Genomic DNA, 16,873 nt, shown 5'->3' on the forward strand with positions numbered 1-16,873 from the left:
TATCTGAATATAGTGTTATGTATTTGTTTATTTGTTATTTATTATTATTATTTTTTGCTTTCTCAGTCCCAGTTCATTTCTGTACTAGGTTTTTCAAATTCTTTCACCTGTTTAACCACTACTTCACTTCCATTTTCGACTATCCCTTAAACTTCTCTTAGTTTAGGAAGCACCTTGTGTACTTTTCTTTTCCATTTTCCCAGACTATTTATCTATTTTATAAACATCACATTATTTATATCCTTTTGCTTCCTTTACTGCTCAATTGCACGTTTTGGAGCATTAGACTTACAATAACTCTTGCTTGTTATTAGCATTAGTAGAGGCATATGATGCAAGAAAGCAAGCTTAGGCAGCATCAGCCAAAAAAAAAAAAAAAAAAAATTTCCACTTCACCCCGCCGTTCGTTCGAAATACCTGTCCAGCTGAGCCTTAAATTTATTTAGGCTATCAACTTCCACAACAAGGATGGAAGTCTGTTCCACCAACCAACTATCCGCTGGCTAAAGGCAAATTTCCGCACATCTATCCTACATCTGTCTTTCCTCAATTTGAATTTATGCCCTCTCAGGTGATTATTCTGGGCAAGAGGAAGTATCCCATCAGCATTGAGCATGCTCAAACCATTCAAGCCTTTATACACCTCTATCAGATTACCTTGCCGGTGACTAGTCTCCAGACACTAATCTGCAAAACTTAAGCCTTCCTTCGTAAGAGCAACCCTTCGTTCCATTCACTAATCTTGTTCCCTTCTCTGTATTCGTTCCAACAGCTCTACATCCTTCTTGAAATGAGGCCTCCAGACCTGTATACAGTACTCAAGGTGTGGCCTGACCATTGCCTTATACAAGGGAATAATCACCTGCTTATCCCTGCTAGAAAAATTCCTGTATATCATTGACAAGACACCATGAGCTACTCTTGCAGCCCGTCTGCATGCTCAGAGAACTTCATATCTGCCTGCACAATTACCCCCAGGTCCTTTTCATTCTCTACCACTGTCAGTGTAGTACCACAGAGTTGATACGTTGCCCTGGGGTTGCTGTTTCCCATATGTAGTACTTTACATTTGTCAATGTTAAACTTCATTTGCCACCTCTCCGCCCATCTGCTCAACCTTTCCAGATCCTGTTGCAGCAGCATAGCATCAGTAGTGTCCTTAACAACCCTGCCAACTTTTGTATCGTCTGCAAACTTGGATATTAAGCTTGATATACCATCAATATTTATTTATATCATTATTTATAAATACAGAAAACAATAATGGACCCAACACTGAGCCCTGAGGGACTCCACTAATAACATTAGTCCACGATGAGCAGTGTCCATTGATTACCCCTCTCTGTCTTCTCCCCCTCAACCATCCCTTTATCCATAGCAGCAATTTGACTCCAGTGCCACACTGCTCCAATTTGTGCAGAAGTCTTCAAAGTGCAACAGTATCAAAAGCTTTTCTAAGATCCAAGTATATAATATCAAAGTTATTCCCTGCATCCAGTTCTTTTGTGACTGCATCATAGTATCCAGTCAAATTGGTCAGGCAAGACTTCCCCTTAACAAAACCATGCTGTGTCTGAGCTATAACTGAAGTCTTGTCTAAATGATCCTGCAGTGCTTCTTTAACCAGTGCCTCCATTAATTTTCCTGGAACAGAAGTTAAACTCACAAGGTCTATAATTACTTGTGTCAGCCTTTGATCCTCCTTTGTGAATTGGGGTCATATTTGCACAATTCCAGTCTATGGGTACCTCCCATGGTTTGCTTACTTCCTTTGCTGCCTCCTTTAATATAACTGGATAGATCCCATCCACACCAGGTGCTTTTCTTATGTTTAACTTCAACAATGTCTCCTCCACTTTACTCTCAGTTATTACATGATTATCTAGCTTACTACCAGAGTTGAATACACCTCTGGCATTCCCCTTGCTGAATAACTCCTCATGTGTGAATGTCGATGCAAAATATTCATTTAGTTTGTTAGCTACCTGAGCAGGATCATCAAAAGTTGAACCATTGATATCAAGTGGACCAATCTGATTCATCCCCTTCCTTCTAGAGTTTACCTAAGTAAAGAACCCTTTGCTGTTTTTCTTTGCATCCCTTGCCAAAGATTTCTCATCTGTCTTCGCCTGCCTAACCTCCTCTGTAACTTGGTTACAGATCTACTTGTATCTATCATAGGTTCTGTGCCACGTGTTAATTTATATGTATCCCATGCATTTTTCTTCTCTGCCATATGTCTCATTAGTTGGTATGTAAAGCCTAGTAGCTTCCAAGATAAGTTCTTTGAATGCTTCCCATTTTGAATTTGCTGTTGGTAACATCATCAGTTGATCCCACTGTATAGAATTTAAATACTGTCTAAGACTTGGGGGAGAACTGAGGGGGGGCGATTCTCCAACGCATCACAGCCTTAAAAAATGTGCAAACTTGTGAAATGTTTGCTGAACTCTCTGGAACAGAACATGTTATTGCCATGGGGGATGTGTGTGTGTGTGTGTGTGTGTGTGTGTGTGTGTGTGTGTGTGTGTGTGTGTGTGTGTGTGTGTGTGTGTGTGCGTGTGTGTGCGCGCGCGCGCAATGTAAGGAGTGTAAGGAAATCAGGCGAAAACTCAGCGTTGTTATGGGCCTATATGAAAGCTTGAAGCACAGGGTGGATGCCCCTCGAAGGATCTAAATTGAGGGGCACATCAACACCAGAGCTTGCACTTGGTCATCGTGCGACACAGCGGCAACCCCCAAGGCAGAATGCGCTGGTCCCACAGGAACTAGTAGTTGTTGGTGACTCTATTGTCAGGGAAATGGGGAACACGCTTTGTAAAAAGGATATGTGGAACAGGGCCAAACAGGACCAGGATATGTCTGCCAGGGGCAAAAGTTGATGACGTTGTAGAGTGGATATCATCTTTTAAGGGCACAAAAGGTGATATAGTTGTACACGTTGGCATTAATGATATTAAGAGTTGGAGACCGGCAGAATTACTTAACAAGTACAGGTCGCTGTTGAAAAAAAGCCAGGAATTAGGGTTGAATTTGAAAGTGTCTGCAATTCTGCCCAGACACGATAGACGGGAGTATATGATGAGAGCCTTGTCGATCAATTTGGCCCTGGAAAGATTGTGCAAGGCTCAAGGGATAGAATTTTTTTTCAGCCTGGTCTGTACTTGATAACAGGAGACACTGCTTCTACAGGGATGGGATACACTTAAATAGAAAGGGTGCAAGAATATTTGCTGATGCTATCGAGGCAGTGTTAGGTGGGTCGGAAAACTGCTAGCTTGGGGGGGATACAAGGACTAATAGTTTAACAGTAGCCGCAGGCAGGGGTGAAGGTGATTCTTGCACAACTTCTATCAGAATAAGTAGCGACCTGGAGCGAGGGGTGGTGGGAGTTTCAGGGACGGATGGCAGTCATCGTGAAATAGGCGGGTATATGAGATGTGTTAGGGTACCTAGGAATAGGTGCATGTATGATTGCATGTATACCCATGCTAGAAGTATAGTAAATAAATTTGATGAATTTGAAGTGTTGGTCAAGACATCAAAGGCAGATATTGTTGGGATAGCAGAGACGTGGTGTCACACACACACATATAAGGAATTCAGAACTGGAATTTGCGGAGTACAATGTGTACAGAAAGGATAGACAAGATAGAAAGGGAGGAGGTGTTATGCTGTTAATTAAGAAAAACATAAAATCGAAAGAAGTGCACCCAGTTGATATAGATAAACAGTGCACTGTTGAGTCAGTTTGGTGTGACATAAGCACTGCGAAAGCAGAAATAAGAGTAGGAGTGTGTTATAGGCCTAATGACTCGAATGAGTACAATGAACAATTGTACAGAGAAATAGAGTGGGCTAGTAAATCAGAATGTCTTATAATGGGGGATTTTAACTTCCCAGATATTGACTGGAACTTGTGGGTTGGTCACTCGCACACTAGTAAGACTTTTGTGGATTTATTGGATGATTGTTTTCTGCAGCAACGTGTTCGAGAGGCAACCAGAGAGAGTAATACTCTTGATCTGGTTATCAGCAGTGATCATTCTTGTATTAAGAATTTGCAGATAAAGGAACTACTACGTGGCAGTGATCACAGTGTACTGATGTGGGATTTACTTAAAGATTTAATTACCATCATTTGTAAAGGAAAGGGTTTTTGCTTCCATAAAGAAGAGTACAGTGGTCTCAAACAGTTTTTAAATTCTGTACAGTGGGATGAACTGACGATGTTACCAACAGTAAATTCTAAGTGGGAAGCATTCAAGGAATTAATCGTGGATGCTACTAAAAGTTTCATACCTATTAAGAAATATTGTTCAGGGTTTAGGGCTAAATGGTTATCTAATGAGACTCGTGACAGAGAAGAAAAATGCATGGGATGCATATAAATTATCAAGCGACTCAGAAGCCTATGGCAGATATAAGATAGTCTGTAATCAGGTCACAAAGGAGGTTAGGCAGGCGAAGGCAGATTACGAGAAATCCTTGGCAAAAGATGCTATGAAAAACAGCAAGGATTTCTTTATTTATATAAACTCTAAAAGGAAGGGGATGAATCTGATTGGTCCACTTGACATCAATGGTTCGACTATTGATGGCCCTGCTCAGATAGCAAACAAACTGAATGAGTATTTTGCATCTACATTCACACATGAGGAATTATTAAGGTTTGAAAATGGCAGAAGGTTATAAAATTGTACCAGGATACTTAATGTTTTTGTAATAACAGAGAGCAAAGTGGAGGAGAAATTGTTGAAGTTAAACATAAGAAGGGCACCTGGGATGGATGGGATGTTTCCAGTTATATTAAAGAAGGCGGCAAAGGAAGTAAACAAACCCTTAGCGATAATTGTGAGAGCATCCTTGGGCTCAGGGGAGGTTCAAAGGGACTGGAGATGTGCAAATGTATCCCCAATTCATAAAGGGGGATCGAAGGGTGACATGAGTAATTACAGACCAGTTAGTTTAACTTCTGTTCCGGGTAAAATAATGGAGTCACTGGTTAAAGACGCATTGCAGGATCATCTAGACAAGACTGCACCAATAATTTAGACACAGCATGGGTTTGTTAAGAGAAAATCTTGTCTGACAAATTTGATTGGTTATTATGATGTGGTTACAAAGGAACTGGATGCAAAAAATAATTTTGATATCATATATTTGGATATCAGGACAACTTTTGACACTGTTGCGCCTGGAAGACTATTGTACAAATTGGAGCAGAATAGTATTAAGGATAAGTTGCTACAATGGATGAAAGGATGGTTAAGTGGGAGAAGACAGAGGGTGGTAATCAATGGGTGCTGCTATTCATGGACTAATGTTATTAGTGGAGTCCCACAGGGTTCGGTGTTGGGTCCACCATTGTTTTCTTTATTTATCAATGATATTGATGAAGGTATATCAGGCTTAGTGTCGAAGTTTGCAGATGATACAAAGGTTGGCAGGGTTGTTAATGACAGTAATGGCAGTGTACTTCAACAGGATCTAGATAATTTGGACAGATGGGCTAAGAAGTGGCAACTGAAGTTTAACCTTGACAAATGCAAAGTACTGCATATGGGTAGAAGTAACCCAAGAGAAAAGTACCAACTGTGTGGTACTACACTTAAGGTGGTAGAAAATGAAAAAGACCTGGGAGTAATTGTGCAGTCAGATATGAAGTTTTCTGAGCAATGCAGACAGGCTGCCAGGGCAGGTCATGGGGTTTTGTCAATGATATATAGGAATTTTGCTAGCAGGGAAAAGGAGGTGATTGTCCCTCTGTATAAGGCAATGGTCAAGCCACGCCTTGAGTACTGCGTACAGGTCTGGAGGCCTCATTTTAGGAAGGATGTAGATTTACTTGAGCGTGTACAGAGAAGGGCAACAAGATTGGTGAGGGGAATGAAGGGATCCTCTTACTAAGAGAGGCTTAAGTTCTGCAAATTGCAGAGGCTGGAGACTAGGCACCTGTGCGGTGAGCTGATCAAAGTGTATAAGGGCTTGAAAGGGTTGAGCACGCTGAATTCTGATGGGATCCTTCCACTTGTTCAGATTACAAACCTAAGGGGGCATAAATTCAAATTAAGAAAGGATAGATGTAGAATAGATGTGTGGAAATTTGCCTTTAGCCAGCAGGTGGTTAATTGCTGGAACAAACTTCCATCTGTTTTTGTGGAAATTGATAGGCTGAATAAATTTAAGGAGGAACTGGACAGGCATTTGGAGGGAATGGTGTGATTTTTTTTTTTTTTTTTTGGCTGATGCTGCATAAGCTCATACACTTGCTTTCTTGCATCACATGCCATTACTACTACTACCATCGTAGTCACCTTTACGAAAGCAATAACCCTTCCCTTTACCCCTGATGGTAGTTACCTCTTTGAGTAAATCCCACTTCAGCACACTGTGATCATTGCCACCTAGTGGTTTCTTTCCTTTTTCTGCTTATTTTGCTTCTTAACAGTTGTATATTGCTAATATATATAGGTGTCCGCAAACATTTTTTAATTTTTGAAGGCATCCATAGATCTCAATAGTTTGGGGCTCACTGTTTTAACAAAAAGTATGTGGAAAGAGAAATTATTAGTATTATTTTTTTAAGGCATCAGCTGTTTGGCATCAATGCTTCTCGGCGTGATTTTCAAAGGGGCACCGTGTTCTGTAATATTACGGAAGCTTTAATTTTTTTTTTTTACGAAATTGCATTTATCTCATAATGCTATTTTTCACCTTAACTGGATATTTTTTCGGACAGTGGATTTCATTGTAGATTCTTTACACCATAAGACTATAATAGAACAAATCACAGTTCTCAATATTGAATGCATGAATTCATCCACTACCTGTAAACACAACAAAGTCATTAGAAATGTTTTTTAGCCATATTTAAGTTTAATTTAATCTCCATGTGCAGATTTTTTAAACCAATCCTAGGTTGGTGTAACTTTAGGATTTCACTTATTTTAGTCATTGTTAACTTTGAAATGCTTCTTTGTGTTATAGATGAGAAATATTTTTATTGTAGTGTTTGGGATTTGGAACGGGGTTCAATGCTGAGCTCCCATAGTATAGGGACTTCTCCACTCTCTCGGATTACTGCTGTGGATTTCATTAATGCTCATGATATTACACATCTGATTCTTGGATCAGGTGAGTGAGAAGAATTGTTAGAAATCTTTTTTAGGCATATATACAGTGGCAGACAAAAAAAACTGCATCACCTTAAAAAAAAGTTACATTTGTAGTGAAACGTTTAAGATATTGTTTGATTACAGTCATTTTGTTTGTCGCAAAGCAAAGGTATTGCATCAGATAACTCTACTATAAATATGGCATTGGAAGGGTATACATGCTGATTAGTATCCTGTTTTGCAGAGGTGTAAGCATGGTTCCATATGTTCAGTTGACACCAAGAAAAAAAAGTGTAGCTGTTGCTCTGTCCCAAGAAAGGCTTTCTATGCTTGCTATCGCTGTTAAAATAGGCTGCCACCAGTCAACAGTAACCCAGGTGCTGAAATTAAAGCTGAAACTGGTGATTTACAGTACATAATACTATTATGTTAACTTATCATTTCAGTTTGTACATGTAAATGCAATAAAATGTGTTTGGTGGTCATGATTGCCATTTGCATGATTTCTCATATTTCCATTAATTACCCCTTTTCTCTTTGGGAAGATATTTATGGCAATTAGGTATATCAGGTGGAGTCTTTTTATTGGATTTCATTCACAGAGATATATATCCCATCTAACAAATGCATTTCAAACATTTCTGGAAACCACAGTGCAGTGCAAAGCACATTATTTGCAAAATTCACAAGTGATTCAGTTTTTTTTTTTTTGTCTGCCACTGTAATAGAAGATATGTTATTATTCTCAGTATTAATATAAGCAAATTGATTTGCATAAGAAAGACCCATTAAAGCTTTGAGGCAATAATTTTAATTTTTTTGAAAAAAAAATTAAAATTAATTCTTCAAAGGTAATTAATATGTGAATAAAATAAAATTTTCTTGCATCTAGTCAGCAATTAAAAAAGAAAAAGATTTCCCCATTATTAATTTATTCACTCCTTTTTGAAGTCTTGAATTCTTTGATCAGGTCATTACATGGCTGCCTGAATTCCATACTGCAACATGCAGGACTGTAGTCTCTCCTATGAAAACATCTGTTTGTATCAATAAGCAGTTGCTACCTTCATGCCGTTCCTTGAAATAAAATTTGCAGGCCGACACAAATACTGGTTTAGTGTTTATCATCTATGATCACATGGAATGAATACTGGGTTAGACACTACGCATCAATCATTAATCAAAGCAGCATAATCAAGATTTTGCTCATTGATTAAGCTCAAGATTTAGCTTAAATGTTGTGTTATAGAATGGAATGGACTACTGGAAAGTTCCTACATATAACTGATAAAAACTTCATACACTGTTCTGGTATGCTGCCTGCAATGTTAGGAGACTATATCATTATTGTTAAATCACTTTCACCTTCAACTACTTGAAGTTTTCTGTTCCCTAAGTAATAGGTTAATCTGAGATTACTGTTACCCAAATGCTACAACCTTGCAATTCCTAATGTTTTGCTTTTGTTTTAATTTCTCAGATAATCTGAATAATTTTTATTAGTCTTATTGAAACAGCATACTCTGTTTATTATTGTTGACTACCCTCCACCTTTGTATGATTTACAAACTTTGACATCAAGCTTCATATAACTTTGTTAAAAATTTTGTTAGGCAAACAAAATTTTTAACAAAGCTAGCCTTTTCATTTTATAAGGGCTGACTGTAGGTGTTTAACACGCCCTAATTTTTAAAAGCTTTTAAATAAATACAGTACCCCCTCGATTTAACCGACTAATTGGGGGAAGGGGTATCCGCTAATCCCGAAAATCCGTTAAATCAAATGTATTTTAAAAACATATATTAATAATGAACTTGCAATGTACAGGATGTATTAAAATGTTATTATATAAGTATGAATAAAATATTATTATAATATATATTGAGTAATTTATACATGCCACTAAAACATCTGTGAAAAATATAAAAATAAATTTACTACAGGAACCAAACTGTATTTTAATTAAACCCGTCAAAAACTATACATTGTAACTAATGGAATGTTTCCACTACTTTTTTTTTTTTTTTTTTTTTCTTTCTTAAAGCTGACACAAAATTGTTTCCAATGTGTACATTACTTTTTTTTTTTTTCATTTAAATCCATTTTAGATTTAAATTTCTTAAACACTATTGAATAAAAAACACAAATTGTTAAAAAAAGATACATAATATTCTATATATATTAATATTAATTTAATTGTCATATAGAGGGAGAATTGTTAATTCCTTGCTGATAGAGGGTTCTGGTGAAACAAGTCCAGTTGACGAAGTGGTCTTGAGGAAATCAAACTTCAGTTGCCTTACACCTTGGTGCTGCTTACTTATTACTGTAGATCAAAATTCTCTCAAATTTTCATAATAAGGAAGTGCATCAAGGTCTGATGATGATTCAATACAGTGGATGATGTCATCCATATAACAGACAATTTAGGATGAGATGCAACTGATTCTTCGTCTTTGTCATCATCATCGTCCTGTTCTCCACGAAGAACATTTTCCACAATCTCTCCCTCAGAAAAAATTTGATCACCTGTGTCATTTTCGAGCCACTGTTCCACATCATTCTCAGTTGCATTTTTGTTGCTGGCCCTCAGAAGAGTGTCCTGAAAATTAGACGCCTCAACTTCCTCAAAGTCCATTTCAAGTTCTATGTCATACAACTTCTTCCAAGCATTGGCGAAGGTAGTAATCTTCATATCTTTCCATGCAGCTACTAAGTTGAAGATAGCAGATCTGATGTTGTATGCATGTAAATTTTTCAGTGTCCTGGTGCCTCTTGTATCTTATTCTGTTTCTTCCGAAACAACCATAACCTCTTACGTGCAACGATTACACCCTTGATCCATTGGCTGTATCAGTGAAGTAGTGTTAGGAGGCAGAAAACACATTTAATTCTTCCATCCCTGCTAACTAACCTCTCAGCATTAGGGTGAGCAGGTGCATTATCTAGCAGTGAAACAGCCTTTATTTCATTAGAAGGAATTTTCAGCACATCTGTCTGATAGCGTCGTGCATCAGACAGATGTGCTGTCTGATGTGTGATGCTATCAGATATAAATAGGTTCTCAATTTTACTTTAGGACAGAAATTTTTTGTCCATTAAATTCTACTGTAAGGGCCTACTGTATATAAATCTTATTTTTAACTTTTGGTTAATAATACTGCTTGCATTGAATTATCATGTTTGTAGAACTGTGCTGTTTATTAACTCAGCAGTGGCAGTGTCCCAGAATTCTAACAAAAAGTTGGCAGTGCACCTATCAGGTGCACTGCCAACTTTTTTTTTTTTTTTCTGGAAAATGTTTTGTTTTTAGATGCATTAGCATATATGCATAATGTGCCTATTGTCTTCACCCTGTCTGCATGTCCACATGGAATAACTCTGCATTCTAGTGGATGAAGTTTCATGAAATTTTATATTTGGTCCTTTTAAGAAGATTTGAGAAGAAATCCCAAATTTCATTAAAATCAGACCAATAGAAGTCAGTAATAATTATTTACTTTTTTCATATCACATGGGTAGTCCATACACTATATTGTAACTGAAGCACTGAATCTTATGTTTGTTGCCATGCATTGCTGGTTGGAAAAATGAATGGGCAATGTGCCAGATTTTTTTTTTTTTTTTTTTAACATGCATTTTTACTATTTTTTTAATGTACCTGAAGTGTGATGCACTGCATACATCACATACTTTTTATTCTTAATTCTGCTTTAGAGTATATAATGTGTGCCATTTTACTAATAGATTGATCTTTGAGGTTGTAGTAGTAGTAGTAGTGGCATGTGATGCAAGAAAGCATGTGTATGAGCTTATGCAGCATCAGCCAAAAAAAAAAAAAAAAAAAAATTTATCACACCATTCCCTCCAAATGCCTGTCCAGTTCCTCCTTAAATTTATTCAACCTATCAACTTCCATGACAGATGGAAGTTTGTTCCAGCAATTAACCACCCGCTGGCTAAAGGCAAATTTCCGCACATCTATTCTACATCTGTCTTTTCTTAATTTGGATCCCACCAGAATTCAGCATGCTCGATCCATTCAAGGCCTTATACACCTCAATCAGAGCACCGAGCAGGTGCCTAGACTTCAGCTGCTGCAATTTGAAGAACCTAAGCCTCTCTTGGTAAGAGGATCCTTTCATTCCTCTCACCAATCTTGTTGCCCTTCTCTGTACACGCTCAAGCAAATCTACATCCTTCCTAAAATGAGGCCTCCAGACCTGTACGCAGTACTCAAGGCGTGGCCTGACCATTGCCTTATACAGAGGGACAATCACCTCCTTTTCCCTGCCGACCGGGCTAGCCGGGTGGGTAAAGTACCTGCCTGGCAACCCAAAGGTCGCGGGTTTGATTCCCGCCTCGGGCTTGGATCAAAGTACTGCAAAAACCTTGGGAGGTGCATTATGGCCACAGAAGCCTATGCACCAACAACTACCAAAAAAAAAAAAAAAAAAAATCCTTTTCCCTGCTAGCAAAATTCCTATATATTATTGATAAAACCCCATGACCTGCCCTGGCAGCCTGTCTGCATTGCTCAGAAAACTTCATATCTACCTGCACAATTACTCCCAGGTCTTTTTCATTTTCTACCACCTTAAATGTAGTACCACACAGCTGGTACGTTTCTCTGAGGTTACTTCTACCCATATGCAGTACTTTGCATTTGTCAAGGTTAAACTTCAGTTGCCACTTCTTAGCCCATCTGCCCAAATTATCTAGATCCTGTTGCAGTAGCACACTGCCATTACTGTCATTAACAACCCTGCCAACCTTTGTATCATCTGCAAACTTCGACATTAAGCCTGATATACCTTCATCAATATCATTGATAAATATACAAAACAACAGTGGACCCAACACCGAACCCTGTGGCACTCCACTAATAACATTAGTCCATGAAGAGCAGCACCCATTGATTACCACCCTCTGCCTTCTCTCACTCAACCATCCTTTTATCCATTGTAGCAACTTACCCTTAATACCATTCTGCTCCAATTTGTACAATAGTCTTTCATGCACAACAGTGTCAGAAGCTTTCCAAAGAAATCCAAATATATGATATCAAAATTATTTTTTGCATCCGGTTCCTTTGTAACCACATCATAATATCCTATGAAATTTGTCAGACAAGACTTTCCCTTAACAAACCCATGCTGTGTCTGAATTATTGCTGCAGTCTTGCCTAAATGATCCTGCAATGCATCTTTAACCAGTGACTCCATTATTTTACCCGGAGCAGAAGTTAAACTAACTGGTCTGTAATTACTCGTGTCACCCTTAGATCCCCCTTTGTGAATTGGAGATACATTTGCACATCTCCAGTCCATGGGAACCTCCCCTGAGTCCAAGGATGCTCTTAAAATTTATGGGTAAGGGTTTGCTTAGTTGTTTTGCCGCCTCCTGAGAGAATGTGACAGACATTCTCTCAGGTATGACAAGCTGGGCTTACTACCTAGGAGTCAAATGGACCAAATTTTGGCAGCAAAGTCCAGTCATTCTGCGACAGTCAAATCATCCTTGTGTCTTCACAATGGGACTGTTAGTAACTCTAGGTATAGCACTCGGATACAAGTCCTGAAATATGACTCCTGTTATAATGGATATGACCACGCAGGTGCAAACCAACATAAGCAGGGGCAAGGTGTGGTGCCCACAAAGAAATGCTGTCCCTTTGTTTTTTCTGAGCAATACTTACTAGGTGGTAGATAACTCTCATCAACCAGGGAAATATCACCACTTTGCTAATTGTATGTTTGAAGTGGTGGAACCATGTTTAATCTCCAGAGCAAAGCTCTGGCAACCACCACATCTCTTCTGTCATGCAGTGACAGAGTGACAGAAGAGATGGGGTGGTTGCCTGATGTCTTTTGAGATTTTGATGGGCATCAAAATCTCAAAAGACATCAATCACACTGCATGATAGAAGAGATGGGATGGGGCGATGTATTTTGAGATTTTGATGAGCATCATTGTGAGATCCAGTCTTCCTTATATTTTGAGGGTACAGTTCTAAAACAGTGTTCACAGGTTAATCCTCAAATTGTAAATTACAGAACTTTCTTGTACAGATAAATTGGTGTCTAATTTTGATAATTGTTATAATGTAAGAAATTTTGCTTTCTGTAGAATTTTAATTTAAAAATCTGCCCTCTAGATTTTATCAGACTTTTTTTAAAAATACTAACCATTGGTTAATTTCTGAAACTAAAGATGATGGTGCTGTTAGAGTGTGGCGAAACTTTTTAACAGAAGAAAAACCTGAGTTAGTATCTGGCTTCCAGGCTGTGCAAGATTTGATGCCTTCCACACGTGGTATGTCTCATATTATTTTTTTGTTAAGAAATTATTAATTTATTTATTACCACATTATTTTATTCTCTGCATGGCATGCAGTATATGCATTATTAGTCTATGTACAAGATATAAAATACTTTGACACTTTGGAGCTTAATACTTCTTTAATGGTTGTCATAAATATTTGAAATTTTACAAGTAGATAACTGGGAACTGTGTTTCCACAGTTTTTGACTGCAGTAGACTCTGTAAACATTTATAGACCCTTATCGACCAGCATTACATTAGACATGCTCAGTGACTAACTTCTTCTGTTCATTGGGTGTTCATATGGCTGCCTTTATTGCAAAACAGTCACATGTGCTGATTGCAAGATCCCTTCTATATCCACTATGGTATAAGCAAAGACCAAATTGATCATTTCAACAAAAGCCATTATAAACAACCAGCAACCACTTGGTACACAACAAATGTTGCAGTAGTGACTGCATCTTGTTTAGTATGTTTACAAGGCTGTTATGAAAAAAAAAACAGGTAGCAGTGATACCAGAAACTGGTAGTTTCTTTTCTGTACTAATCAGCTGACTTTCGCATCTGATAGCTCTTATACATCAGTACAATGCAGAGTTGTGCAGCTTGTTTAACAGGAGAGATATGAATGCAATATCACATAGTATTTCTTAAAAAGATATCCCAGTTTTAATTGTGTGTGTGTAAAACTGAAATACATAATATACATAAAGGTTTCATGAAATACAAAGAAGGGTTTTGAAGTTTCATGAAATACCTAGAAGGGTTTTGAAGTCTCCAAACTCAGAAGTCTTGAGAGAGAGTATGTTGCCTCTGAGAGGAATTCCATGAGTGTTGCAGGGAATTTCTTAAACTTTTCTCAATAACTGAATAAGAATCAATGATATAAAAGATAATTTAAAAGATGCAAAACTGTTTTCATACGTTCAAGTGTTGCAATCTCCTGGCAACATCAATAGCAAATGAGTCATCTTTGTGGGTTTTTTTTTTTTTTTTTTTTGTAGAATAATCTTGTTCTAAAAGGCCTGAGTATTGGAGCAATTCTAATGTGACTATGGAATATTTTGAATGCTGACAGTGTATGTAATGAAAATATTTCCAGATAATTTATACTCTCCCCAGACTGCCGACTTCGGAGACACCAAATATGTAGATGCTTGTCATCAATTTTAGTTAATAGATACAATTAAAATTGAACTCCCTTTTTGGAAGGATGATGCTGTATTTGATTGTGGGGTTACGCCACAGCCACTTTGACACTTAGGTTTCCAAAGTTGCAGTTTTTTTATGAATAATGTTGGAATGTATCTGGTCTATCTAAAATATAGATTCTTAAACTGGGTGTACCTCCATCAGAAAGGTAGAAAGACACTTGAGGAATACTTTGCAGGAAGGGATGTGGATTTATTGTTTGATGGGGCAGTTGCCACAGCATATTTTGATTCCAGGCAAGGTGTTTTTGCTTATGACCATAGTTTTGGTCTTTTTGGCATTAATTGTTAAGCCTGTCTGTTCGTTGGCTGTTACCACTTTGTTGAGTAGTGTTTGTTGCAACGAGGGCAGTATTATCTGCATATTGCAGGTTACTGATAACTGAACCATTAACAGTAATTCCTTCTTTAGAATCTTGTATTATATCTATAATGGTTTCAGCATAGGATACAACACGCATACTTGTCTCACGCCTTTCTGGATTTGTACTCAGTCTGTGTTTTCTCCTTCTATAGTGATTGCCACGTCTTGCTCAAGGTATTGTAACCATAGTATCCTTAGTTCCTTGGGATTGATGTTTAGATTGTTCAAGAGCTGGAAGAGGATATCATGTTTCAAGCAATCGAAGTCTTTGTTAAAGTCACTGAAGCTGACAAATAGGTACTGCTGGTGTTCAATTGCTCTTTCTACCTGTATATTCAGAGAAAATATTGCTTCTCTTGTGCCAATCCCCTTTTTAAAACCCATCTGGTCTTTTCCAGTTGGTTCTTGAATCTTGCCTTCAGTTCTGCATAGAATCATCTTCAAGCATCTAGAATCAGTTACCAAATTGAGTTCAAGTGGTCACTAATGAGTGCTTCTGGCTCATTCAGATTCAGTTCATGGTCCAGAAGTTTTGAAAGATAATAAATTAATGAACTCCCCAAGAAAAAAGAACTACTAACTAGCAAGCTTCTGGTGAAAGCAAACTGATAATTCTAGGTGGGTTATCCTCACTTGTAGAGAGTCTATTCTTGTTCCTCTCTTCTAGCTTCAATAAAGTAATTTTCTTATTTCTTTTAAATATTATGCCAGTACTCGAAAATCAAAACATAGCCTTCAGTCCAATGTATATCCATTTATGAGGTCATTACTCCTAAATATGTCGAAGAATATTATGTGCAAATTTATTATACCTACAGTTTTTAAATCTTCCAATTCCGTTTTGGAAGTTGATTACCATATCAGACTAAACCAAAAAGTTGGTTCTGACTTAGTTATAAGGATTCCTATTGCCAGGATCATGGAGAGACTAAACCAAGAGGAAAATATTTTGTTCTTTTATTCTTCTGCATATGACTATATAGTGTACAAGTTCCATTGAAAAATTATGTTCTTATAAATGGTAAGGTAGCACAAATTTCAACAATTGGCATTGCATCATTATCAATTTAAAAATTTTTGTGGACAAGTTTCCAGTACTTCTTGGTGTCATTAAAGATATATATGAAACATCAATGTTTTGTAGCATCAGTTCTATTACTTTCAGCATTATAACCTACAAGATGCTATTATTAAATAAGAAAGAATTGATGTACAGTAGTCCTTGGTGTCATGGAACTGACAAGTGTACAAGGAAGCATGAAATTTATAAAAAAACTTTTCTCAAGTCATTCTGACCATTTTAATTCCTCATAGCAATGCTGAGTTTCAGAGAATATTTAACTAGTTGGGGGGATGAATTCAAATGTTCTCTTTCTAGTGAACTTTGGAAATGATTTTGACAGTGAAGTCTGAACAGCAATACCATTTTAATAAACAAAACTTTGGCTTAACATTTCTGAAGTGTTTTAAAGTCTGCAACAGTGCCTTTCTTAAATCTTTCATAATTAGTTTATATCTAACAGACATTTTAAACAGAAATCCACAGATAGAAAAATTCTTTGTAAATTAATGTTTGAAAGTAAACTGTACTAGGAAATGCTCCTATAGTTGTATTTTAATAAAAAATGTGTATTTTGCCGGTGTAACTTAATTTCAAATGTGGTCTGGATTTTACAAAAAAATATTCCTGCTTTTTGCAAAACAAACCTTCCATTTTTCAGCTTCTTTGGCCCAAAATTCTACAGTTTTCCTTCTGATTATAATTGCTGGTTGTCAGCTTTTTGCAAGTTTAAAGTTGACAGACATGACAAGCAAATTATCCATGGAATAAATATATATTACTGATATGATAT

The 16,873-nt window shown here is 37.3% G+C and overlaps 1 protein-coding gene across 2 annotated transcripts in view; it reads left to right on the forward strand.

Annotated features, from left to right (window-relative positions):
* raptor (regulatory associated protein of MTOR complex 1) overlaps positions 1-16,873 on the forward strand; it is a 638,589-nt gene that overhangs the window by 498,394 nt on the left and 123,322 nt on the right. For both annotated transcript variants that reach the window (XM_090389485.1, XM_090389491.1), the window contains exons 24-25: positions 7,013-7,137; positions 13,332-13,433. In XM_090389485.1, coding sequence (XP_090245611.1) covers positions 7,013-7,137; positions 13,332-13,433 — 227 coding nt within the window. The remainder of the gene's footprint in view (positions 1-7,012; positions 7,138-13,331; positions 13,434-16,873) is intronic.

Source organism: Mastigoproctus giganteus, chromosome 2 (assembly GCF_048544385.1).
Source record: "Mastigoproctus giganteus isolate SK-2022 chromosome 2, ASM4854438v1, whole genome shotgun sequence".
Lineage (NCBI taxonomy): Eukaryota > Metazoa > Arthropoda > Arachnida > Uropygi > Thelyphonidae > Mastigoproctus > Mastigoproctus giganteus.